General features: G+C 40.5%; 1 protein-coding gene across 1 annotated transcript in view; it reads right to left on the bottom strand.

Moving 5' to 3' along the window:
- LOC121856834 (beta-hexosaminidase subunit beta-like) overlaps positions 1-26,547 on the bottom strand; it is a 30,553-nt gene extending 4,006 nt beyond the window's left edge. The window contains exons 1-10 of the mRNA XM_042352576.1: positions 26,213-26,547; positions 7,198-7,851; positions 4,730-4,872; positions 4,196-4,332; positions 3,242-3,399; positions 2,456-2,560; positions 1,989-2,093; positions 1,143-1,281; positions 771-868; positions 202-282 (exon numbers count right to left, since the gene is read on the bottom strand). Coding sequence (XP_042208510.1) covers positions 202-282; positions 771-868; positions 1,143-1,281; positions 1,989-2,093; positions 2,456-2,560; positions 3,242-3,399; positions 4,196-4,332; positions 4,730-4,872; positions 7,198-7,311 — 1,080 coding nt within the window. The 5' untranslated portion in view covers positions 7,312-7,851; positions 26,213-26,547. The remainder of the gene's footprint in view (positions 1-201; positions 283-770; positions 869-1,142; positions 1,282-1,988; positions 2,094-2,455; positions 2,561-3,241; positions 3,400-4,195; positions 4,333-4,729; positions 4,873-7,197; positions 7,852-26,212) is intronic.
- Positions 26,548-26,928: the final 381 nt, after the last annotated feature.

Here is a 26,928-nt window from a genome sequence, read left to right as displayed (position 1 = left end):
TGTTTATTTGATGGAAATAACATTACTTCTAGAGTCAGATCACAATCTCTTTGACACATTACATAACTTATTGAATTTTACTCTCCCTAGACAAATACATTTTCTACTGCATATAGACGTTCACCATTTTTTATTTTGGTAAAAAGTTTTGGGTCGTCCTGTGGAATAAACTCATTAACAAGTTGTAAGAGGGCACCTTACCTCGTCCAGGCCCAGGTGGATGTATCCGTCAACAAAGGTGTGTTTCAGGTCCACCAGGAAGGCCTTAAGGAAGTCATACACCTGCAGATACACATGATGAAATTCTATGTAGAGAACCTTTATGATAAATACTGTATAAGAACAAGTGAACGTTAAGGTGTAAAGAGACAAATACATTATGTGGTGATACTATTAAAAAGTTGGTGCCATAAACAAGACCTAAAAATAAATGTATTATAGAATATATAAAATAACTATAATATCAATGCAGTATTATACAACTTTACATAGTGAAAATAGAATACAAAGACGACTAAGATTAAATTGAAAGTATCTGTTGTAATAATAGCACTCTCATCACTACAGTGGGATCATACACCTTCATTCAACCATCAGACATATATTGGTAGAGTCAGTCCACATGTTAACCAGGAGGACCATTTGATAACCTTACTTCCATCTGGCTGAGGATGAAGATGGAGGGAATCTATGGTTTTATCTATTCACTAGTATTATTCTTTGTATTATACCTTGAGTGAGTCACCTGACACGCCTCGTACAGTACTCACCTGAGGGTTGGTGGGGTCGAGATTCTCATAGGCAGCGTGGAAGGGGAAGCTGGGAGTGCCTGGTGTCTTATCGTCCCCATAACATGGTGTCAGCAGGTCTGGTGACAAATGGTTCCTCTCAATCTTAATTTATCTCTCAACCTTTCAATGTGGTGATGTTGAATACAAAGATTGAGAATGGATTGTTGAAAATATTAACTATTTCTAAAGTGGTAATTTTCTTTCACGCGTGATGAGTCATTCACAAAAAACTGCTACCTCTTGAAAGTCAGTAATGCAAACATTGTTCTTTACTGTGAAATAAAAAAGATGTACAAAGACCACGGTGTTATGTAAAACAATGAGATAAGAAGGAGCATGTAAGTTACTAACGTGGGAAGGCCTTGCCGAAGCCCTGTGTGTGTCCTGGGGTGTCAAACTCTGGGATGACCCTGATGCCTCGGTATCTGGCATACTCTACAATATCCATCACGTCCCGCTGGGTGTATACATGTCGTGGTGTGTAGGCGCCCTGGGGGGAGGGAGGAGGGGATATTAAGTGAAATCAATATGAAAGATTTTAAATTATCCAGGTAAAGTATTAGGTCAGAAATATCATAAACAACTAGTAGTGTATTTAGATGTACTGGATCACCTGAAGATTAGTCCTCTAGTTTATTTCACCTTAAGATTAAGCCCCCCACTGGTAACCTAATCCCTCAGATAGCATTATAGTGTTTAATCAGTAGGTGAAATAAACTGATGGGCTAATCTTCAGGTAATATATGTTTTCAAATTTCCTAAAAGTTTGACAAAAAAATATGTAGAGCAAGTAGCATTTTTCAACAAGTGAATATACAGTACATCACTCTTTTAAATATGAATTTTTTATCATTTACACCCATCACACAAAGTCTTACAATACTGTACCGTAAACAACAATAAGCAGTTACGATTAGCGAGATTCACCACATTATGCTCTTCTGTTGTCTGGCAGCAGCATCAACGTGGAGGGACTTAGAAGTAAAACTCACATGTGCCTTACTGCTTGCCTGGGGGGGGGGGGAGTCACATGCAAACCATCTTAGATTTCTCTCCCTTTCTCTCACCTAAGTGGAGTGTGAGATGTAGGAAGAGTAGGTATTAAGAAATAAGGCTGAGGAAGAACCCCCCACCCTCAAATAAAAATAAAATAAAATTGAGAAATATGGAGAGTCGTGGGGTGTCAAACTCTGATACCTCGGTGAGATTAGGGAAGATCCTAGACTCGTAAGGGAAGCTCTGGTCGTCGACGATGTGCCAGTGGAGGACGTTGAACTTGTTCCATGCCATCGAGTCCAGTACCTGCACCGATACAGATAACACAAACATTCATAGTAACATGAATAAAACAACCAAATAATCTTAATGTCTATAACAAAGCCTCGTCTAACACACGATAATTACATAAATTATTGATATGCCCTGTACTTCACCATGTAGCTTAATGTTACATCAATGTATATGGGACACACTGTACTTAAGAGAGACACACCAGTGAACACAGTAGATATATTGTGCCTTTATTGGGAACAACATTTACAAACTCAAACTTTAGCTTTGATCATAATTTAGTGAACTACCTACAGCCTACTGATATACAGTAGTTCAAGATATCTACTAATGAACTAATGTCCTTGATGGTAGTTGCAGAGGCTGGGTCTTACCTCAAGGAGGGTGCCCTTAGGCAAGAAGTGCCTGGCGGTATCGAGGAGCAGTCCACGATGGGGGAACCTTGGCGCATCCTCCACCAACGTCACGTTCAGGCGGTACTGTGGACAGAGAAATATGTATCATGACGTAACAATAGTAGAAAGACCACAAGGAAACTGTAAACACACCAGAGATATGAACTTCTAGGGCACTTTAGGGACATGCCACCTCAACCTCTGTATGTTATGGAGTAAAAGTGTGTCACTGTAAGAGCAGGCAGCCCTGTACAGTATAACATCTGGGGTGAGAGAGGCTACAGGAACAATGATTAAACAAAATAGAATGTGAGACCATGTGAATAATATTACGGATTTGGGAAAGAAGAAAATGTTGAAATAAAAAAAGAAGAACATCATTTAAAAGGTCCTCTCATGTATAAAAACAATGGTGACATATTTGGAAGAGTAATTAAAAGAATTTGTGAACAAGAAAACAGGAACAACTTACTGACTCCAGGATGTGCAAGGCATTTAAACACTCATGGGTTTTGAGTTTAATACCTTGACTTTGCATTGGTAACACGTGTACAGGACTGTTGTATTAAGTTTAGTGTTATGCATAATCTCACTCATTTTTCAGGTTTAACATTATGGAAGAAGTACGAGACGTTATGTAATTTAATCATACGTTGAAGTTGTGTGTAATCTACGTTATCAATTCATTAGGTCAATAATGTAGATGATCTATAGGAAGTTGTACTATTAAACTTCACTTATACACTGTGATGTGTGCATACTCACATGATTCTCTGGTTCAACAATGTGGACGAGCTGTGAGAAGGTCTCCAGACCTCTGAGAGCCCCCCAGACTGTGTGGGACACCAGACGAGCGGACCCATGAGACACTGGCTCCGACCCTTCTGTTTCTACTACCTCAGTCAGCGTCACTTCTAGGGTGTCTGTGGTATAAGGGAGGAAGGTATACAATGTATATATCCACTAGAAATATTTCATATCTACTCGTCCAGTATTGTCGTTCACGGAGGGTCTCTGTTCTGTTCACTCTTGGGGGGTTGACAGAGACAGAGGTATATCATGCTTGCCACCACTCTGTCCCGGGTTCAATCCTGGGACAGATGTGAGGGTGTTGTCCAGTGCCACTCTATCAAACATGGCAAGTATTTCTTTCCTAATAGAGTTCTCCAGTATAGATACACAGTACACATTATTTAACTCTTCCAGACATCCCCCCTCCTTCCACACTGCACAACCTCACACCCCTCCTCCACACTGCACAACCTCACACCCCATCCTCCACACTGCACAACCTCACACCCCCTCCTCCACACTGCACAACCTCACACCCCCTCCTCCACACTGCACAACCCCACATCCCCCTGACTAAAATAACCTCTATTCTCCTTCACTTCCTCTTATTTTACTTCATCTACAAGGTCTAACGGAGTACAGTATTCCCATTCAAGAAAAATTAACCCCGAATGTAAGATAATTTTTGGTGATATATATTTTGTAAGTAACCAAACCTAACCAGACAGCAACAACTCATAATGTCAACAACTGTACAGGTAATCATACTGTAGCTATGAAACCATCTGCATATTACTGAATGTTGAAATATAAGAGAAAATGTTGTATTATGTCATATTTAAAATTTCTTGTTGTATATTTACTCTTAATAACCATATTATTATTACATTCACTCTATGTCAAAACAAAAACTAAAGCTTTACTAACATGATTCGTAGTCTGGGTGGAGCTTGAGGTGAGGTGTGTGGTCACAGCCAGAGGTTACTGACACGTTTAGGAAGGGCAGGAGAGTCAGCCCAGGGTCAGCCGTTGCCTCAGGATCAATCAGCACCAGGTTCTGATACCTGTAAGGGGGGAGACCTGATGATAACTTTGAATATTTTAAACAACACAGGTGGGGTGTGAACGTGCTGCCCTGTGGAGTAGTATTTTAATGCACATTTATTCACATAGCGTAGAAGTTTGAGCAACTAATGTCTTGTATTTATTCAACTGGATATAATATTTGATGTTATATTTGTTGTTTGTTAAAGGTACAGGTTAAAGTGAATAAAGGGATGTCTTAGTGAATGAAGTAAGGCTCGAATCCAAGACCTTGATACCGAGAGACTGGTCTTCTATCAACTCAACCAAGAGAACAATGGAGTTGAATAAATACAGTAAGAGTCATCAAGGCTATCATACACGAAAAAAATAATGTATACACACACACAAAACACCTTAACAATGGTTGTAGAGTACCTGTGTAAAGCGGCATCTATGACATCACATCCGGTGAGATCAGAGGAGATGATAAAGGTGGCGGGGTCGATGGCGAGCTGGTCTGGGGAGTCTGTCCACTTGCGGGGCAGCGGCCATGGTGACCCTGGCGGTGACTCTTCCCCCTGTCACACAAGTGTACACATTAAATCAGGGTTAAGTCATAGTGAGACTGCATACTATACTTAGACAAAGCCCCATTACACAGTGTTCCTACACTAGACATACCTTTACCTGGGTGAAACAGACAACAATTTAAATTAAAGAAAATGAAGTTTAGCCCCAAAGATGAACTCACCTGATGGTCCAACATCCTAATACTAATCTAACCTAACCATTACATAACCAACCCTAATCTAGCACAAACTAACCTAAACGTAACGTAACCTAACGTAACGTAACCTAACCTAACCTTATCTAACGTAACACAACCTCATGTAACCTAACTTAACCTAACCTAGCCAAACCTAAATTAGCTTGTCTAGCCAAAAACCTGATGCGATTTTTTGTGTGGTTTTGTTTGGTAGGTTTTAGTCCGGCGCGCCAGTTTGGCTGTGGTATGCGTCACTCATCCCTCACAGGAACTCCTCCCGACACTCATGAGTGGCCAGGGGATCACACTAGCCCTCACTCAGTGTGTTCCACCTCACCCCTTATTTACTTCCTCTCCTTCCTAACCCTTCCCTTTTCTCTCCCTCTCCTCCCTTATCCTATTCTTTCATTTCTCGTCTCCTCTATCTTCTTTCCTTTCTGTCTCGTCTCCTTTCTTCTCTCTCTCTCACCACTCACTCCCTCCTCTCTCTTCTTCCTGACCTTTCACCTCTGTCCTCCTCTGTTCCTTACTCACTCACTCACCTTTATTTCACATTCTTTTATTCTTCCTCTGTCTCTTTCTATCCTTCCCTCTCTCTCCTCCCTCAATCTTCTTGGCCACTCTCTTCCTTTCCTTTCTGCCCCTCCCTCTATTCTCTCCTCCACCACCTTCCCTTCCCTCCATCAACACCTTCCCTTCCCTCCATCACCACCCTCCCTTCCCTCCATCACCACCCTCCCTTCCCTCCATCACCACCCTCCCTCCCCACCATCACCACCCTCCTCCATCACACCCTCCATCATCACCACCCCTTCCCTCCATCATCACCACCCTCCCTTCCTCCATCATCCACCCTCCCTTCCCTCCATCACCACCTCCCTTCCTCTATCACCACCCTCCCTTCCTCTCCATCACCACCCCTCCCTTCCCTCCATCACCACCCTCCCTTCCCTCCATCACCACCCTCCCTTCCCTCCATCACCACCTCCCTGGAGTGACAGGTCCATCCCAGACGCCTAGCTCATAATTTCCCTAGCTGTCCCAACTACTCCACCCTCATCCCATTACCCTCATCTCTTCCTACCACACATCTACACACCTGCTACATTCCTACCACACCACCTCATCCTTCCCACCACACATGCTACCACACCTGCTACATTCCACCACACTACCCCATCCTTCCCACACATCTACCACACCTGCCACATTCCTACCACACTACCCCATCCTTCCCACCACATCTACCACACCTGCTACATTCCTACCACACCACCCATCCTTCCCATCCTTCCCACCACATCTACCACACCTGCCACATTCCTACCACACACTCCCCATCCTTCCCACCACACATTACCACACCTGCTACATTCCTACCACACTACCCCATCCTTCACCACACATCTACCACACCTGCTACATTCCTACCACACTACCTCATCCTTCCCACCACACCTGCTACATTCCTACCACACTACCTCATCCTTCCCACCACACCTGCTACATTCCTACCACACTACCTCATCCTTCCTACCACACCTGCTACATTCCTACCACACTACCTCATCCTTCCTACCACACCTGCTACATTCCTACCACACTACCTCATCCTTCCTACCACACCTGCTACATTCCTACCACACTACCTCATCCTTCCTACCTCATTACCTCAACCTCTCCACACTACGGTCCTGTTCGTGGTGACTTTCAACATTGTTCATCTTGGTAAACACTTCAACATTCCACATACATCCCACATTTCCTTAAACATACGCAGCAATATAAAACAGACACACGGATACACACACACCAACGTCGTAATTGGTGTGTGTGTATCCGTGTGTAACTGAACGTATGGATATTCCTTGACTTAACATACGCACACGCCGCCTCACTCCACCTAACCCGTCTCAGCCCGGAAGTAGGCAGAGGTCTCGGTTCCCTTATGACTACAGACTCGGTAAAACACGGATATTTCTCCTCCAAAAAACTAACCTCCCCTTTAGGTGTCTTGATCTTCCCAAAACTTCTGATGTGTCTCTGATGCCCGACACCAGCCTTATGTTTCAAATAAACCTCTGAAATTTATGCTTAACCTAACCAAATCTAACCTAACTCCCCTTGTAACACTCACCGGCAGTGGAAGGTTCTCCTCGACGTAGACAAGCTTGGCTAAGGTGGCCGCCCAGAATGTCGCGAGGGTCAGCAGGAGCAACCCCCTGCCGCCCACAACCCCAAGGCCGCCCATGCCTGAGCCGGGGATCACAAGGTGAGCGAGTGTGATGACGTAGTTCCTTGGCGTCAGGGGGGAGGTCTAAGAAGGATCGTCGCTGGGTGGTTGTGGGTACCGCTAGCTGGAACGATGAGTACCACGGGGCGAGTCACTTACAATCAGGGTGATAAATTCATCAAACGTGTTCTTTTACAAGCTTCTCATTAAGATCTAGTGCGTTTCAGTGAAGTTCTATTAGTTTTAGTGAAGTTCTAGTCGTCCCAGTGAAGTTCTATTAGTTTCAGTGAAGTTCTATTAGTTTCAGTGAAGTTCTAGTCGTTATAGTGAAGTTCTAGTCGTTTCAGATAAGTTCTATTAGTTTTAGTGAAGTTCTATTAGTTTCAGTGAAGTTCTATTAGTTTCAGTGAAGTTCTATTAGTTTCAGTGAAGTTCTATTAGTTTCAGTGAAGTTCTAGTAGTTTCAGTGAAGTTCTAGTAGTTTCAGTTGACATCGAAAGTGCTTGTAGAGAATGACAGCAGAGAGCAGGCCAGCCACAGTCCAACACGTCTTCGTACCTAAAACAAAAAACATTCACATAAGATTCTCGTAATAACTATCACATCATTGTTTATAAATGTTCACCTTTTTTTAATTCTTCTTCTCAAAAGTGTCGAAATATATCGACAAATGTGTACGTGTTGCTGTGAAGGTGATCAGGATGGCTCAGCCCCGGGTGTTGTTTTAATATTGCCAATATCACTACATTTAAGATCTAAAACACAGATCAAACTCGACGTTAAAAAACAAACATAAGTGTGTGATAAGATGCTGTCATTATTATAGTATTAATTTTATGGATATTTTTAAAATCTTTTTACACATGTAACCGATCTTAACCTAAACACATTTAATAACGTGGCATCAGATTGGAATTATTGTACTTGTATCTGTATCAATACTTATATTTCTGATGAGGCACATGTACCCTAATCTGTGGAGTGTGGAAGGCTTTCTGTTAGTGTGTGTGGTGGTGCTGACACCGACACATAATTGTTACGACCACAGAGACAAGTAACTGGTTGGGTGTGCCTCGTTCAATCCTCGCTCCACCTCCCACACTGTCCCCACTGCTGGCTTGCTTAAGCTAAATGTACACAGATAGTCACAAGTAAAAACAAAAACAAGTACAGTATAAGAGCAGCCAGATAGTTATGATCACCTGTATTCTAATCTGTATATAACAAACTTGCATTAGACCAATAAGTACTTAACATATAAGGTCATATTAAATTTTGTACATATCTCAAGTAAGAGGCTGACGTCTTCGCACATGTAAATTACCGCGGCGTCTTGCACGTGCCCGAGATCGGGTGTGGTGTTTACATAGAACTGTATCAAGTAACTCAAGGCTAATGTGACTCACTGTCTCAAACAAGTCCTGTAAATACATCACCTGAAATTCTAAACTTTCCATCACTATATTTAGAAGTTGTTAGGATGAACGAAGAGGTGAGAGATGCACACAGTAACCTTCCTGATAAACACTTGCAAGCAGCTAGAGACTGACCAACATTTCGACAATGTTTTGTTGACAAAACGAGAGAATTTGGCGTTCGTGTAACAAATAAAAGAAATGAATATCATAATTATACAGTATTGTACGTATGTATGTATAATGTGTATATAAACACATAACATGTATATTTCTCTCTGTTTGTACAAAGAGAAAGTGTTAAGCACACATATTATTTTATCTATGAGCTCCTGAGATCATATTTTTTTTGTAAATATGAATTCGACTTTTGTAATTTTTTTCTAAATTAAAGCCCTATAAAACTTCTTTTACTTAATTGATACAAACCGAAAGAATAATTGAATGAAATTCTGCTTATAAAAGCAGAATTACACCAAGTTTTAAAATGGACAATCAAATCATTATTCATTAAAAAGTTGATTTGACGGCACACGGCATCGTCACTTGAGCCGAGCACAGGGTGAAGGACGCACGTACGACGGAAGCTGACACGAATAAAAAGTCTGTGGTAACTACTGGTGGTGAATTATTAAGTTGTTTTGGACACCACGTAGGACAAGTATTGAAGAGCTTGTCTTTTTTTATGAAGCTACAAGTGGTATTCAATGATGGTGAAGAAATAGAAGTTACCAACATCAACCGGAGATAATTCCCGACATTCGCCAACACAGTTTATGAGGATCATTTCACTGGAGGTAAGTGACCAAATATTTAGTACTGTATCTGATATACTGTAAATGCTAAATGATTATATTTTGAAAAGTATGAATTATTGTGCATCAAAGTTTCTTCATGTACTTGTTATTGATGCCAGACCATCATACGACGTCTTATTTAGGTAAAACACTTCAGCTGACACAATTACTTAAGACGTGTTGGTAATAGTCCACCATCCTTGTACACCTCAACTGGTTATTTTAGACATTTGTACTGAGAAAAAAAGTTGCTTCTAACTAAAAAAAAAAAAAAGTTAATGGTCTGCACAGGAAGTGTAATTTACATATTTTATGTTTATCGCGGTTTTCTTCAGATCTGAAGGTCAAGTGCTACCGTGTTTGACTTGAAGCACAGTTGCCAGAGATGACTTTACTGAATGTTTTAATTGTATAGTCCCCGTTGTTTTTATAAATTTAATTACTTACAATATTCTCTATTACATTTTACACATACAGTACTGTTATCTGAGTATATATATATATATATATATATATATATATATATATATATATATATATATATATATATATATATATATATATATATATATATATATATATATATATAAGAAATAAAGAGCCAACTGGTGTTATAATTCAATAAGCGGTTGTTAGCGTGTACTTATCCAACCTAACCTAACGAATTTAGATCATTATTTACCTAAGTTAAGAATGTTAGGTTAATTTTTTGGGTTCGTTTTGCCTGTTTTAAACGAAGTCGACTTAAAATTAATCAGGAAGAAAACCACGGAAAAACAAAACATGCAAATGAATTCCTAGGGTGATGTGAGTCATTCTCAAGGAAAGGAGCAACTTGTTTAAAAAAAAGTAAGAATTGTGAAGTATTATCGGAATGAGAGATAATATACATAACAATATCAGAATTTACAGCATTAAGAGAGATTGTGGAATAACTCAACAGTAAGCGTTGGGAAATTCAAATGGTGAAGTGAAGTAACCTAACCTAACCAAGCCTAACCTAACCTTATCTGACCTCAATAGTGGGAAACTGTACAGTCGTGGCGTGGCATCATGTAGTTTATATCTTGGCTCAGTTGTTCTTGCTACAACAACATTTACCCTTGGTTTACGATATTAAAAAACTGACAGGTCCCTGACACCCCGAGACCTTTAAAAGTTGGGCGTAAGTGGCGATAGTTGCCATTTTGGGCGATTAAAAAAAACGACTCTAGATATGCTGTTAACTTTAGGTATATACCACTTGTTTTGTTTACAAGATCTTGTTGATTATGTATCTTATTAAATTATTATTTTTTTTGGTAAAGTTAATTTTTTACCATGGCCTGAATGCCTTGGAGATCGATCGAGACTTGAAAACATTGTATTCTTCATATGGTGAGGCCATGCTGTTGAGACTAGTTCCTTTTGAGTTAATTTAACCAAAGAACTGATAATTGCAACATAAGCTATAAAGTTTTCGTAGTTTCATGAATTGATATTGAATTCATAAAATCCCAGTGTTTTGTCTGGCTATACCGTATTATATATTATGGAACTTCGTAATGTCTATTTGTCTGAGTTAAATTCTACTACATCTATTAATAGTAAGTGGTATATGTGTGGGTGGCCAATATTTATTTACAGCATATACTGCATGTGTGTGTGTGTGCGCATGATTTTGGTGGTAGAACGGCAAATAACACCGATGTTATGGCTCAAATAAGTATTTCACTGCAAACCTCAATTTGTCGAAACATTGACCTACAGGCCAGATGATTGTAAGTTTTCATCCAGCCTGTAAGGCGTGAAGAAATATACTGTACAGTGTTTACAGAATGGTGCGCGCTTCAATCCTCGCTTTGTTTCACTCATGTTATTATGAAGAACTCGTAAATACAAGGACCATAATGTGATGACCTGACAAATTTATAAGATTTTTTTTAGTACCGATTATTGTAATATAAATGGCATGACAAAAAGAACATTAACTCGACAAGCTCAATATCACACGAAAGTGAACACAATGCTAGAACGATTTGGATAGATTCTAAAAAGGTCTGTATTTAAATACATATAAATCTACGGGAACCACCATCCAAATTTCAAGTGTTGATTAGAAAAGTATAATCTTTGTGTTATCCATTGGGGTCTAAGAACGGAGTAACCAAAATACATGAGCCTTAGATAATGATCCCATAAGTATATGAAAACTGTGTAATACTGTCTTATGAAGGATCACCTGGAGATTCATCCCCTATTATGCTATCTGTGGGGTTAGGTTAGAGTTATGGTGGTTAGTCAGTTTATGCCAACAGTGATAAGACAAATTAGCAGCCTTAGCAAAGTAGCTTCTTTAACGCAATGCCGTATGTTGTGCTTCCATGATGGATGTGCAGTTGGTAGTCACATAAGAAACAAAACGAACTTTTTAGCATTGAAGTTTCGTGACCATGTGGTCAGCTCTTTACCCGTACGTTAACACTGAACATTGTAAACACGAGATCAAAATATCTTGGGAAATCATTTTAAAATGCACGAACACCTGCATGTATAGAACTGGATCGACTCATCCCTCACGTGAAAGGTCGGTGGGTTCAGATAATAGTTTTTTCACACTATTTTCTGACTAGGAAGTAAATTATGTACACAGAACCTGGAACCAAATACTCTCATCACTTTGTTAAGGGTGATAAAATAACCCATAAATCTTAATGAATCCAGACCCTGAACGTTTGTCAGCAGCTAAAGTGGCAATTTGGAAGGGCAAAGAGTGTTACAACTATACGGTGTAGCTACTTCTTCCTCGCTGCTCGCCACACTGACATTTAACCTTTATATCAACCCGGAAACTTGTCATTTTCTCACACCGGAAGTCATTATATAGCTATACTGGATTAGTTCGCCAAATGCTGTCATGAAATATCAAGTTTTTATTAAAGTATGTCCTTTTTTTATGCACGCCATACTTAATAGTGCAGAAAGAGAGGTTTACATTTCTTGTAACACTATTATTACTACTATTAATCACGAGTCATATTATTTTATTAGTGTTATCAACTTTTTAGTCTTCTGTATAATAATAATTACACTTGATATCTGATGATGTAATTTTTTTTTAAAGGAATTCGGTATGTAAATGTAATCAGACTCAGATGTTTACAGTACTGTATTGTGTAGGCTTATATTTGAGTATATTTTTTTTGTTAGGTAAACTACTCATGTATGAAATATGACGAGGCGAGTCTCATAAAGAAGCTTGGCAGTATGAGCTACACGCGTCTGGGTATAGCGGTAGTTTCTTTTTATTCCCTTATATAAGTAATACGTAATATGCATTGCATACAAGGTGTGAAGCTGCCTGACAGCACCGTCCGGCCCTGGGGACTGCATAATGTCAGCTGTGTGTCCTGACAGCGGAGGAATGCAGCGGGCCCGACAGGAAATCACCAAAGGTTACCCTTTTAGCCGCATCCGCCCGCCCATGTCTGTCTAGGTCAGCTAGCCTTACACGCCACCCTCACCCTCGTCCACTCTCATTCTTTCATCCCAGTACGATCAAATACATTTGACATCTGTAAACACAAATAATGAAATATTACGTAAAAACTAGTTATGCAAATAACTTAAAATTTGACTGATATTTTAGAATCAATGAATAGAATAATTTATTCAACAAATCGTATCATTATTCTCAGCAAGCACCGGAATTATATATTTACAATTTGCTCGACTTAAACTGCATTGAAATCTTTGTCATTCTGGGTATAACATGGTCAATATTGGCTGGCTCGCCTCGCCCATGATCACTGAATGCACACACAAGGTTGAATGCAGTATGTTGCGGCGCAGTAAGCAGATCATACCTTTGTTTCCGCGGTACACAGATAATTATCATATTTAGGCTCACTTTTAACTAAACAATAATCCACATTTTATACCTTAAGCTCCCAAGAATTTCCAATGACGAATTTTGAAGAAGCATTGGTTAATAATTTAGATGATTGCATTAAGATTTGTATTTAGCATAGATGATGTTTATGTGTTTAAGTCAAGTTTATAACAATCATTGGCATCAGAATACGTAAATTATGTCAGTAATATTGTCGCCTAGTCACTAAAACACACCTCGCTCAGCCATGAAGGAAATGCATTTACCGAACCAGCAACCTTGTAGCCTACCACTCCTCTGCTTGGTTCTAGCTTTGTTTTCTCATCTCACTCATTGTTTTTACTCTCTCTCTCTCTCTCTCTCTCTGCAACCACAATAAAAACATAATTTACCGTAGACTGCTTAGTTATGGATGGAGTGCGATGCAAAATCACTTCATGAATTTAGTGATGAACGATGCCTGCAAACATATTATATATCGTTTATTTGTTATGGATGATGCGCGAACTATTAACACCTAAGCTAAGAATATTTGAGTTATTAGTGTTAGTGGTAGGGTAAGGGCGGGGCAGGGCGGGGTGGACGAATGGATACAATATTCGCTTCCAGATCAAAGGGACAATGTTTCGCGCTCAGGCCATCGACAGGTAACCCGTTTGTAAATGGGTACCTAATTTAACAGATGGGGAAATGAAGGTGGATCGAGTGCATTATGCTATATATATCCACACTTAACATAACTGTCTCATAAAGAATGGCAAAGGTTTTAATCACATAAAGTTGGGAAACATTCCAGTTTAGAAAATTGAACAGTTGGTCAACCTTGAGAAAATGAAATTCTTCCTCGCACACTTGTGAAATAGTAAACAATGAAATGACCAGCGTTCTGTAGCTCATGTTATTTTTTGTAGTATTATTTAGTCGTTTAAAATTTACCGTCATTGCCACGTGTCGTTTTTAGTTATCATTAGCGACAGTGACCCTTGAGATTTTAATACAGCAAGATAAATAATTACGGTAATGGGTCCGTTACAGTCGAGGATATTACTGGGTGGGGAGAGGGATACTGTACCTCCCTTCCTCTGATAATAATCTTGAGGAAATTGAGAAAAAAATGGGATTATGAAATTGTCGATAGAGTAATATTTTATTTTTTTATTTTTTTTATTTAGCCTTTATACATGAAAAAATATAAAATTCCCTTAAGATTTGTGGAAGATGGAAAACGGTTGGATTGTGTTGGGGAATATATCTGTAACTGAGATATCACAGTAGGCTTAACCCCTCGAGGACGATGATTTAACCCCTCGAGGACGATGACTTAACCCCTCGAGGACGATGACTTAACCCCTCGAGGACGATGACTTAACCCCTCGAGGACGATGACTTAACCCCTCGAGGACGATGATTTAACCCCTCGAGGACGATGGTTTAACCCCTCGAGGACGATTTAACCCCTCGAGGACGATGACTTAACCCCTCGAGGACGATGACAACCCCTCGAGGACGATGACTTAACCCCTCGAGGACGATGACTTAACCCCTCGAGGACGATGACAACCCCTCGAGGACGATGATTTAACCCCTCGAGAGTCACACTGGAGGCGATGAACTTCCTTAACTGAAAAATACTTATGGAAGTATACATTAAGCGTTGGTAGTAATGATTAAAAGCTGACTAACCACTTTCAGTTTGAGCTATATACGGTATCTGTTATCTAGTGAAAGATCACAAACCTTGCGAGTGATGTACGGACAGGCGGATGGACTTACTGTAGGTGGGACACAAGCGGAAACACTGTACCTCGTCATATTTATTTCTAGCGCAAAACAAAATAATTCCCAGTATTTTTAATATTATCTGAAGCATCTTACACTATAGCGGTTGTGTAATATTCCTCCGTTACCATGCAGCTAACCTTCCTCAGTCAATGGGGGTGCCTGCCACCTTCCCTAACGGCACACCACACCTTAATTATACATCTTCTATTTACTCACCACCGGCTGCTTCCTGAATCTGATGTAACCAGTGAGTAAATGCTGAAGGTGTGCGCCGCCAGTTATCACCGAAGGAAGAGTTTTTGTGTGTTTGTTTTCCTGAATGGGCTCTCCTTGAGGAACAGCTGAGTAATAGTTCATGACTGTGAGCTCCCTCTCTCTCTCTCTCTCTCTCTCATACAGTCCAAACACGGGCACCAAGTATAACACTCCATACTACCAGACACACTAACAATTGTCGTAATTCGTATTGCATAATTTAGAACTAGAAAAAATATAACTAATAATAAAAACAATAATAATATTGAAGTTATGTTATTGCTACATTTCAACAACTATGGTCTTAACGCACGTAACTAGGTTAGTAAATACACTAATCCATCAAACATTTTGAATTGTGAGAAACTATAGAACAACAAATAATAATAATAATGCTAATAATAGTTATGGTGATAATTATTACTATAGTTGTATCCATTATTTGTAGTACTGTACCAATTATCTTAAACCGTCACGGGCAACACAAAATGCTGTAGTTACATTAATCAGTGAAGGCGGGTCCCTGGGCCGGCAGTGAGGCTACATCACCGTACTACAGTAAGCCTTTTGGTGGGAAGGAGGCAACGTGGCCGCCATTTCACGTGACTGACTCCACATCCCCCAGGCCAGTTGTAAAGTTAAGTACTCAGTTACAGCTGGGAGTGGCCTGGGCACCAACCACCAATTCTTAGAACTGGAGGTGAGAGCTTTGTACACGGCCACCGCACATTAACCATCAACTTGCTAAAAAGTTAAAGGGAGTGGCTATTTTAAGTAAAGTCACTGTCGAGGTGATCTTAACGCTTACAGCCGCCACTGTCGCTGTCCACATGAACTACTAGATCTGGAAGGAATGCTTGTAAGCACCGCAACTCGTCCTCGCATACAAAAACGGTGAAGATAACCTTAACAGCTTCAGTAAGGAAAACACCAATAACCTTGATCTAAAGGTACGAGTAAACCTGACTAACAGTAGGCGTGCAGAAAACCAACAACAAACGAACTCACTGATATTTAGGCCACAATATTATACCTAAAGTAACAAAGTACAACAAACTGTAAATAGTATATAATGGGCAGCTTAATAAAGAAATTAATATGTTTGCCACAGTACTAATTAGCATGAATATTTAGAGATACGAAAGCATATCAATTAATGTTTCCTTGTACAACTATGCCATTATACGTTAGGAAATACTGTATATCATATACTTAACAGGAATGTAGGTAGTGAAGATGTCTGAAAAACTTTCCTGTTGGCTCTGGTCGTGAGAGTTTAGCCTTGAAACTAACAATTTATATGATGTAAAAAAAAAATACAAAAATAACCGTGGAAGTTAAATACCAAAACGTAGGTTGGCATGGAAATTTACCGTAACTGGATAGATTTCCTTATTCCCTTACAGACAAAAACTGTTGATAAACGTTGAGCATCCCTAGCGCGCAGTAGCTAGTAAGGTTGTAATGAACACGTAAGAATTGTCAACTTCAATTCAATTTCAATTGTTTATTCCTTGATAGAGGAAGCGGGATCCTAGTGCTGTCACTAGGTACCCCTCTAAGAATTGTCGTATGAATCTAAAGAATCCTAAGTCCTGTTTCATAAAGATTCAAGCGCTTATTATTCCCCGATATGAAGATGTAAATATGTTACTACACCAAATGACTTAATATATGTATTTTAAAGTAACAGAACATTACCATAAAAAAAATCTTAAATAAAAACACCTTAATTTTCTCTCGTAACTGATGCTAAGTGAACGTAGTGAGTTAAGTGCAGGGAGAGTCAGCATAATGATGTTATTCCTGTACCGTAATTTTATACCATATTAAAGTATAATTATGTACTAGTACTCCTATACTTTAAAGTTTATATTACGAATCACTGCGAATCTATAGTATACCCTAGTTGTACCAGGAGGAATAATAGCAATAATTTACGAAACTATGGGACGTGCGCTGAAGCAGGTCGAGGTTAACAAAAACAGACCCTTTAAAACACCCAGGGCGCAAGCATGTACCCTCTGACCCCCACCACCAGCTGACTGAGACCCGAGACCCGCTAAGGCGCGTTAACTGGGCCAGGGAGCCAGATTCTCACGTTAAATGTCTCCTGTAACTGCTAATGAGAAAGTTTGTACCCCAAAACTGCTAGTGAGAGAAAGTTTGTGCCCCATAACTGCTAGTGAGAGAAAGTTTGTGTCCCAAAACTGCTAGTGAGAGAAAGTTTGTACCCCATAACTGCTAGTGAGAGAAAGTTTGTGTCCCATAACTGCTAGTGAGAGAAAGTTTGTGCCCCAAAACTGCTAGTATAAGTGTATTGTGCCTGCATAACTGATAGAGAGAACGTTTATTGAGTCCCTTAACTGCTAGTGTGGGAACTTTTATTGTGCCCATAACTGTTAGATAACGTTTATTGGCGTCCATGAGTGCTAGTATGAACGTTTATTGTGTCCCATAACTGTTAGTGATAGAACGCATTTAACTACTTCGTGTTTCACCTTAAACGACACAGAGTGACGCTTAATTTTTAAATATTTATCAGAAGAAGAGGAAGAATAACAGGAAAAACGTCTTCCTCCTGTGGGAAAAAAAGGCTTAAAGTGCCGTCAGTCGCAGTAATTGATCTCCTCCTTCCCCTCCCTCCACCCCACCCATCCCCCCAAGCAGCCGGAATCACAGACGCTGAAGGACGATATTAACACAATGAAACATAACGAGTGATGCAAAACTACCCAGCAACGTTTAGACAGGAGGAGGGATGAGGGAGAAAGGTTTAACTAATCCCCAGTTCTTCTCTGTAATTTCTCTCTAGTTAGGGGGAAACATTAAGTAAGAAGAGTTTGAGCACCCACCACACCCTCCTCCCTGACATCACGGCTCACTGCCCACATACAGCTTGTGTGTGTGTGTTCCACTTAAAACGTGTACGAAATCATTGGTCAATGTATCGACCAATCACGACACTTGCCGGTTACCAGGCGTCCACGATTGAAATCCCTTTATCCGGTTAATTTTTGCTGTTAACACTACATTATTGAATCTGTTTATGGTTGATAGGATTACAGGTGTTTTAATACTATTGTTCAAACAGATCGTACCGCGAGAGGACACCCAACAGGATGCCAGTTCACAGACGTACCCTGACTCTCAAACACTTAAGTCATTTTTTCATTTCTCTTGTGGTTCAGTCTCTTGTAATTACGACACTAACTTGGTCGCCCTCTTTGTGTCGCGGCTTCGGTGAATTAAAGGGAAAAAAAAACAATAAGCACCACATGAAGATTAGACACCACACCTCGCCACATCTTATTTCACCTGTGGATTAACTACAGTATAGTGTGACTTAACCTTATGTCAACTTACCCCTTCAGTTCGGGCGGTTAACCTCCAGGTGAAATAAGCTTGGGGGTGAATCATCACTTGATCCCTCATACTTTTTGCCTGTGTCTCGCTTTGGTAATCTCTTCCCGTCTCTCTCTCGCTTTCCTCTCTTATTTATGTCTGTCCCTTTCCTCTCCGTCTCTTTCCTGTCTTATTTCTGTATGTCCCTTTCCTCCCCATCTCCCTCATTCCTATCTCGAACACGATAACCGCCTCTCGAGAACAATACCTACCCCTTGAGTACAATACCTACCCCCTGAGTACGATACCTATCCCTTAAGTACAATAACTATCCCACGATTACAATAGCCAACTCGTCAATAAAATTCGTATCATCGATCAAAGTTAACAGAACCATGTCACTAAAATATCACTATCCATAAGGCTGTTTATCCTTTCCTCACTAAAACGCACTACGTCATCTCGGTGGAGAGAATAATGCGTAAAATAAAGATGCAGTGGACAGCATATAGTGGTGCTATTCTGAAGGCGAACCTGACATGATGCTACTTATCGCAAACGACCTTGGTGGGGAAGTCGACGGTCCAGGAGAGCGAGAGAGAGAGAGGGGGGTTAGGTAAGAGAGAGAGAGAGAGATGTGTTTGTAAGAGAGAGATAAGTGTTCGTGAGAGAGAGAGAGAGATGTGTTTGTAAGAGAGAGATAAGTGTTCGTGAGAGAGAGAGAGAGAGTGGGGGGTTAGGTAAGAGAGAGAGAGAGAGATGTGTTTGTAAGAGAGAGATAAGTGTTCGTGAGAGAGAGAGAGAGAGAGGGGGGGAGGGAGGAAGAAAGTCGACGCTCTGTAACCTTCACATATAAATAGCGGCCCACCAACACCCTTAACGGTGCATATAACCTTAGTACTAGTTGGGGCACCTTAAACAACACAACAACAACACCTTGGACAGACACACACACCGTCCTCCTCTGTCCCACACACACCTTCCTCCTCTCTCTCAAACATACACACACAGCCCCCCCTCCCTCTCACCCGTTTCTCCCTTCCCCACTCTCTCACACCTCTCCCTCCCTCTCACACACCACAAACCAGCCTGATAGATCGCTGTGTCACCCACTTGCCTGACCAACCACCTTAGGTATTCGCTCCTGTGTTGTTTTTATACCCAAATCCGATATAACACTTTCAGTATTTGCTGCCTCATTTGACCTCTGATTTTATGGAACACTACCTAACCTCTCCTACCTCTCTACCATAGCCTACACCTCGGCTTCCTTTACGTTGTTATTGTTGTTATTGATATTGTTATTATTGTTGTTATTGATATTATAATTATTTTCATTATTATTACTATCATCGTCATCATTACTAACATTATTTATTATTATTATTTATTATTATTACCATCATCATCGTCGTCGTCTTCATCATTATTATTGCTATACGTCAGCGCTTTTACACCTGGGATCAACTATCTACGGTTTAATATATTGATGACTACATCCACAGGTACAGGTCACGCAAACGTCCCCCATCCTTGTCTTAAGTTTTCCTAGTATGGGGTTTATGTAAAGTTAAGTCGGTGAGAGGAAACGAGAATCAAAAGAGAGGTGGACAGGATAAGAAGAGGGAGGGGGGATAGAGAGAAGAGGAGACAAAGAGAAGAGAGAGAGAGGGGCAGGAAAGAGAGGAGGAGAAGAGAAAGAGATATTAGAGGAGGAGGAGACAGATAGGCAAAGATAAGGAAGAGAAAGAGGGGATAGGAGAGAAAAGGAGAGGAGGGGGAGGATAAAAGCAAAGAGAGAGAGAGATAAGAGGAAAAGAGAGGCAGGACAGAAAGAGGAGAGGAGAAAGAGAGCTGCCTTGTGACACTTGATACCCCAGTGTATAGAAAGAGAACTAGACCACTTCAGCAGAGTCCTGCCTTACTTAAAAGAAATGACCTTAACCTTTGAATATCTTAACCCTAGAAAAAAATATCTACCATCTGTAGGGTTGGGGGGGGGGTATTATTTATATAGTGGGGAAACAAGAAAACAAGTACAGATACGTTCATTTCTCGTCATTCACTCATACTGTTGATTACTAGACATTCTTCTCTCTTCATTCACTCATACTGTTGAATCCTAGACGTCCATCCTTCTTCCTTAACGGACTATAATCCTTCACCTAATTTTTCCATTTGTAGGTTTAAATTGTCTTCCTTATCGTCAACTAGGACAGTGTCATCTACAAGCAGCATCGCACTCAACACACTCGCCTCTCTTATTACCTTCCTGTATCGTTTATCCATCTGACTTGTAAACATTTTCTTCTTCACTCTTGACTATACTCCATCCATCCATAACAGTATTAATCAGCCAGGGTGGCATCCTTGACACAGTCTTCCTTTCACTAAGAACCAGTTCCCCTCTTCCTCATAAAGCTTAAGGCATGATTCATTCCCTCTACACTACTCTTGAGTGTATACATACATACATACATACATACATACATACATACATACTTCAAACTACCAACAGTGACTAGTGTGAAGGCCCAGCTATAGACGAGTACCAGCCACTGTTATAGTACACACCAGCAGAGGACAGTTGTGTGGGTGTGGGAGAGTGAACCTAATCCCCATATTCCAATTATCTCACCAGACAAAATCCCACCGTTCAAATTATAGCCAATGAGAGGTGACCAAGCAGGATTACTATTCCCAGAAAGGAGAATTTGACCACATCATGACAAGAATTTTTATTTATTATTATTTTTTTTTCGAGTGTTGATCTTTACTGTCCTTGAGCTTGACCCTTGACATTATCCTCGTGAATACATGACACGGACGGGGTTTTATTTAAGGCATGATTACGTAATGTTTCGCTTGAAGTCTTCCATTGAATAAGATGTTCTGAATTGAGCAACTGTATATAAGCAGGACAGGCGGGCAAAAAGCGGTGAATAAAATCGTTCTTATTTTTGTATTTACTGTTGTTTTATATGACTAAGGAAGAATAACAAGAAGGAAAGCATTTATTTCACACGTAAGAAGATGCACCTGTAATCTTGAACCTGTTAGCCATACACGGTAAACTTAAACACACCCAATGGTCATGAACGACTGGTGCAAAAACTTTAATGTACTAATAACAATTCTGGTTCTGATTCTACCTGGCCAGACGAACGAAAAAAACAAAAGAATACAGGTGTTCAGTGAAGGAGACAAGGGGGGGGGGAGGGAGGAAGGGTATTTCTGGTTTCTTTTCAGGTGAGAGGTCAAACACTCCAGTTCTTTCATGTGCGCACCACCTGAAAGCCCTGGGTCGTGTGAAAGCTTCGTTGTGATTGGCTAGTTTTCCTTACATGTTGTTCCCTTAACAAAGCGTCATTGTGATTGGTCATTTTATTCTTCCATTCTATTCTGTTGAAGCTTCGTTGTGATTGGTCATTTGGGTTTTACATTCTGTCGTGATATCAATGCTCCGTCATGACTGGTCAGTTTTCCCAACACCCGTGTCCTTAACCAATCAAGAAACAGTTAATTTATTGTTACCAAAGGCATTAAGACCTGACCATGAAGTTAACATCTAGAAAAATTAGAATCGACTGAAAATTAGTCACCCTAGCTTGTTCACCTTAAGATTAACCACCCTAACTTAACTTAACCTAATCTTACCTAACCTAACCCATAAAGACATGCTAGGGCAGGGGTTCTCAACCAGGGGGGAATTTCCCCCCTCAGGTTTTCAGGGGGGGGGGGGAAACTGATACTAATATGGAAAAAATAAAGGATTTTCAGTATTATATGCATATTATTTGGAATGCACTTTTTGAGGCAGACAATCTTGGAAAGGAGGGGGGAATGACATTCTGACATATGGTGAAAGGGGTGCATGGGGCAAACAAGGTTGAGAACCACTGTGCTAGGGTGTTTAGTCATCAGGTAAAATAATCTTGGGGGGGGGTGTTCGGTGACCAGGAAATTATTAGCTAATTCTAGACACGTATAGAGAATTGGCAATGTATACATAGAATTTGACCGATTTTGTTTAGTTCATCTGGATCCTGTATTTTACGTGTTTTTTTTGTTAGTTTTTGTACAGGAGTCTCAATGAGTCTATGAACTACGATTAGAGTCAACTTTCTCTTTAGACATTAGAAGGGAAAGTAGATAAGACATAGGTTATCGAGGCCTGTGAGTTATGGTGTGTCCCATGAGAGTCGTATATAATTTAATGAGTAGAGAGAGAGAGAGGGGGGACTTTGAGGAGCTTTTGTGTGTGTGTCTGTGCGTAGAAGTTATAGTACACAACACTATACTTACGAGGGAGACTGTATAAAGTAGGTCTAGAAAGTCAAAGAGAGAAAGTGGAAGGATCTTACCTGTTACATCAAAACAAGTCTTATGCTTAAAAAAAATATTAACTGAACCTTATACAACCCCGAGAGACCGGGAGACTTTGATTAATACACTGTAGTAATATTGTATACTGAGAAATGATAGATACATTATAGTAGAGGTTGTTATGGGATAAATTACGTAAACAAATAAAAAGTGATGCTAACAGGTTAATTTAACAGTGTAATCGGTGTAGTGTGTTTTCTATTTAGCAGGGCAGTAAGTGAAGCTTGTTGTCAATTAGTAGTGATCTTGGGTGTTAGGATGTTTATTTCAGTGTTACGAACGTGTGCTAGGAACCCGGATTATTATTAACTATATGGGTGTTGTGATGGTTCGTGGATTTCGTGGATTTTTAACACTAAGAATGTTTAGAGACGGATTTGTATTAATGTTGTTGATAATATAAGAGATAAGGTGTTTACAGATGTTGATGTTAGCGGTGGTAAAAATAAGAGATAGATTGTGATAACAAATAGAGTTGGCAGTAGATAAAACCCTGTCAATAGCTGGTAATAAAAAGAGTAAAGGGGACAGAACTGAACCCTGTGGAACACCATTTTGGACGGGAAAATCGATTCAGAACCGTCAATAACAAAGACGGATTAGTCAAGCAAAAAACACGAGATTAGGTTAGATTAGGCTAGGTTGGGTTAGGTTAGATTAGGTAGAGTTAGGTTAGATTAGGCTAGGTTGGGTTAGGTTAGATTAGGTAAGGTTAGATTAGGTAGAGTTAGGTTAGATTAGACTAGGTTGGGTTAGGTTATATTAGGTTATAGAGTTGCAGAAAGGATGCCACTGGAAGGTTGTTTAGAGAGTCGAGTTTTGTTATATTCTGTCAAAGTCAACGGAAATGTCAAGGGCAAATTGTGGGGAACGAATCGGTGTCACTTAGAGGATGACCAGAAGTGAGAGAGGGAGAGAGAGAGAGAGAAGATCACCTGTCGTCCCTGCCATTGGAAAGCCAAACTAGAGATGGCTGAAGAGTTGGTGACATTCAAGATGGGAAGCAATTTTGTAGGAGATGTAAATTTGTAACCTTAGGATGTGAAAAATAGGAACTGATGATCAAATACCCTAATGGTAACCTAACCTAACCCAGTGCTAATCTAACCTAACCTAAACCCATCCTAACCTAAATCTAAACCCAACCCCACCAAGCAAGGGTTCCTAATCTTCACGAGAGGCGATAGATGACTTACGCATAATATCCCAACTAAACACTTATATCAACTTTAAACACTATCCAGAAACGCGAGTAAAGGGTGTGAATTAATTTTGAAGTGAGAGAGAATTTGTATAAACTTAAAACATTCAAAAATTATATCGAAGGAATTAAATGTAGAAACTCTAGTGATGTAAGTGGATTTTTCTCTTCCTGGGAACTGTTTGTAAACATTTCCAGGACCAAGAGGTGGACAGCATGACTCGTAGAAAAGAGATTGTGACATTTAGCTCTCTGAGCAAGATGTCGACCCCCGTGAGTACAGTGAATCAGATCATTGAGTACGATAGCTTAACCCCTTGATTATGATAGTTTGGCCTCTTGAGTACGATGGTTTGACCCCTTGAGTACGATGTCAACCTTGTGAGTGCAGTGAATCAGACCATTGAGTACGATAGCGTGACCCCTTGAGTACGATAGTTTGGCCCCTTGAGTACGAAGTCGACCTTGCGAGTACAGTGAATCAGACCATTGCGTAAGATAGCTTAATCCCTTGAGTACGATTCCAATAAAATGAGTACAGATAATTAAACCATTGAGTACGATAGTTTGGCCCCTTGAGTACGAAGTCAACTTCGTGAGTACAGTGAATCAGACCATTGAGTACGATATCTTAACCTCTTGAGTACGATGCTATACATAACTAAGGTACACGGAATGACGTACACATAACATGCACAAAGGTAAGGTATATACACGTGACTGGTACACACAATTTCGGTACACATGACTGGTACACACAACTACGGTACACATGACTTACATACAACGACGGTACACGCAACTATGGTACACGTGACTGGTACACCTAACTACGGTACACGTGACTGGTACACGTGACTAGTACACGCAACTACGGTACACGTGACTGGTACACATAACTACGGTACACATGACTGGCACACATAACTACTGTACACTAGCCAGAAGGTACTAACGAGACAGGTGTACACGCGGACTTTGTACACTGGATAGGTGTACAAACAAGACAAGGTTTCAAAACTGGAAACTTAAACACACGAATCGTTACCGAGAAAACAAGAAAACGAACCTTCGCTCGAGTCGTGCAAACATGATCTTTAGGGAGTTAAATATTGACTGGGTGCCAAACACGTTGCGGAAACAGAAACTAAGCAAAGGGATACAAAAAAAGGAGGTTTATTGTAGACGTATTTGCCGCTGGTGAGGGTTGTTGACATTTAAGGAGGCAATTGTTTGTACCGATGTAGCGGGCACCCGAAGTAAAGTCAACGATGATAAAAGATATCTAATGCCATTTAAGCGGTAACTGATACAATGGTGAGAATGGCCGCTGGGGGGTGGAGAGGGTAGAGGGAACTAGGCTGTGTTAAGCTCAGTACCGTAACATCAACTGTGTGTGTGGAGAAAGTAAGATTTACGTTGTACTGTTGTGGTAAGAACATGATACTGGATAGTGAGGATATACACGAAAGGTTATTCTAAGTCTTCATATACTTGTACAACACTAAGGTTCTCCGGTATTCAATCTGTCTTTCATCACCGCTCTTGACCAACAATGTCGTAACAACTTTAAACTCTTAACTATATAAATTATATCTTAACACCACTCTATATTAATTATCGCCTGTAACACAAAGTCCCCCTCAATTACAATTTATATCTGATTTGAGTTTATGATATTTTTTTGTTTGTTTAAAGGACCTTGAAATACCGGGTGGAGTCGGTGGTGTTGTGCGCGGCTGACTGCTGGGTAAGACTGGCGACCGTCACACCTGCAGGGCATCATAACCCTTCCTCTCTCTCACTACCGTCTAACACACACATCTCTCTCTTACCTCCACCTCACCAGCAATGTTTATTTACCTACCTTTGATTGGTCTCCAAGGATGACGTCTCGGTAACCTCTCGCACAGTTAAACTTTCGTAAACAAGCTCTCCAATCACCCGAGCTTGCCAGAGGATTTACAGCCACTTTGTTTTATCACACAACTGTTTACTGGTCCTGCGTATAGCTAGTATGATGCACTGTGAACGGTGCGAGGTGCAGGGTCTTAATGGGAGCGTGAGGGAAGGCTGGTTTTAGAAGAGGGAAGAGGTAGTGGGGTAGCCAATATGTAGACTTGAACACTGCCCGCCGCACACTAACACGCTGTCAACGCTACTGCTGACTCGCCCCGAATGCCGCTCCTCACAACCCGTCCCAGTTTTTATAAACACCCGTCCATGCACACCGGATTAACGCAATTGTCGATCTAATCTTACTCATTGTTTCTGGACAGGAAATTCTTTGAAGAGGTAATATTTCATAATGGATTCACCGTTCCGCAACACTATGACTAGGATATTTGGTGGAAGCAGCCAGGATATGTAGTGTTAGGAGCAGACTAGTGGAGCAAGCCTATCCATCCCCAGCCCACACCTCCCACCCTACACCATCACAGGTAACCAGTCAGCTTCCTCAACACAAACACACCCAATGATGCAACACTGTGGACACCTTTTTGTTGTACATGGCATGAGGGAATGGAAAAATGGGGATGGTAAGGGAGGAGGGAGACTGGCTGGCAGCGGGATGTCGTGCGT

Source organism: Homarus americanus, unplaced genomic scaffold (assembly GCF_018991925.1).
Source record: "Homarus americanus isolate GMGI-L3 unplaced genomic scaffold, GMGI_Hamer_2.0 scaffold43075, whole genome shotgun sequence".
NCBI lineage: Eukaryota > Metazoa > Arthropoda > Malacostraca > Decapoda > Nephropidae > Homarus > Homarus americanus.
The sequence above is the reverse complement of the archived record's forward strand: the minus strand, read 5'-3'. Positions and strand labels throughout refer to the sequence as shown.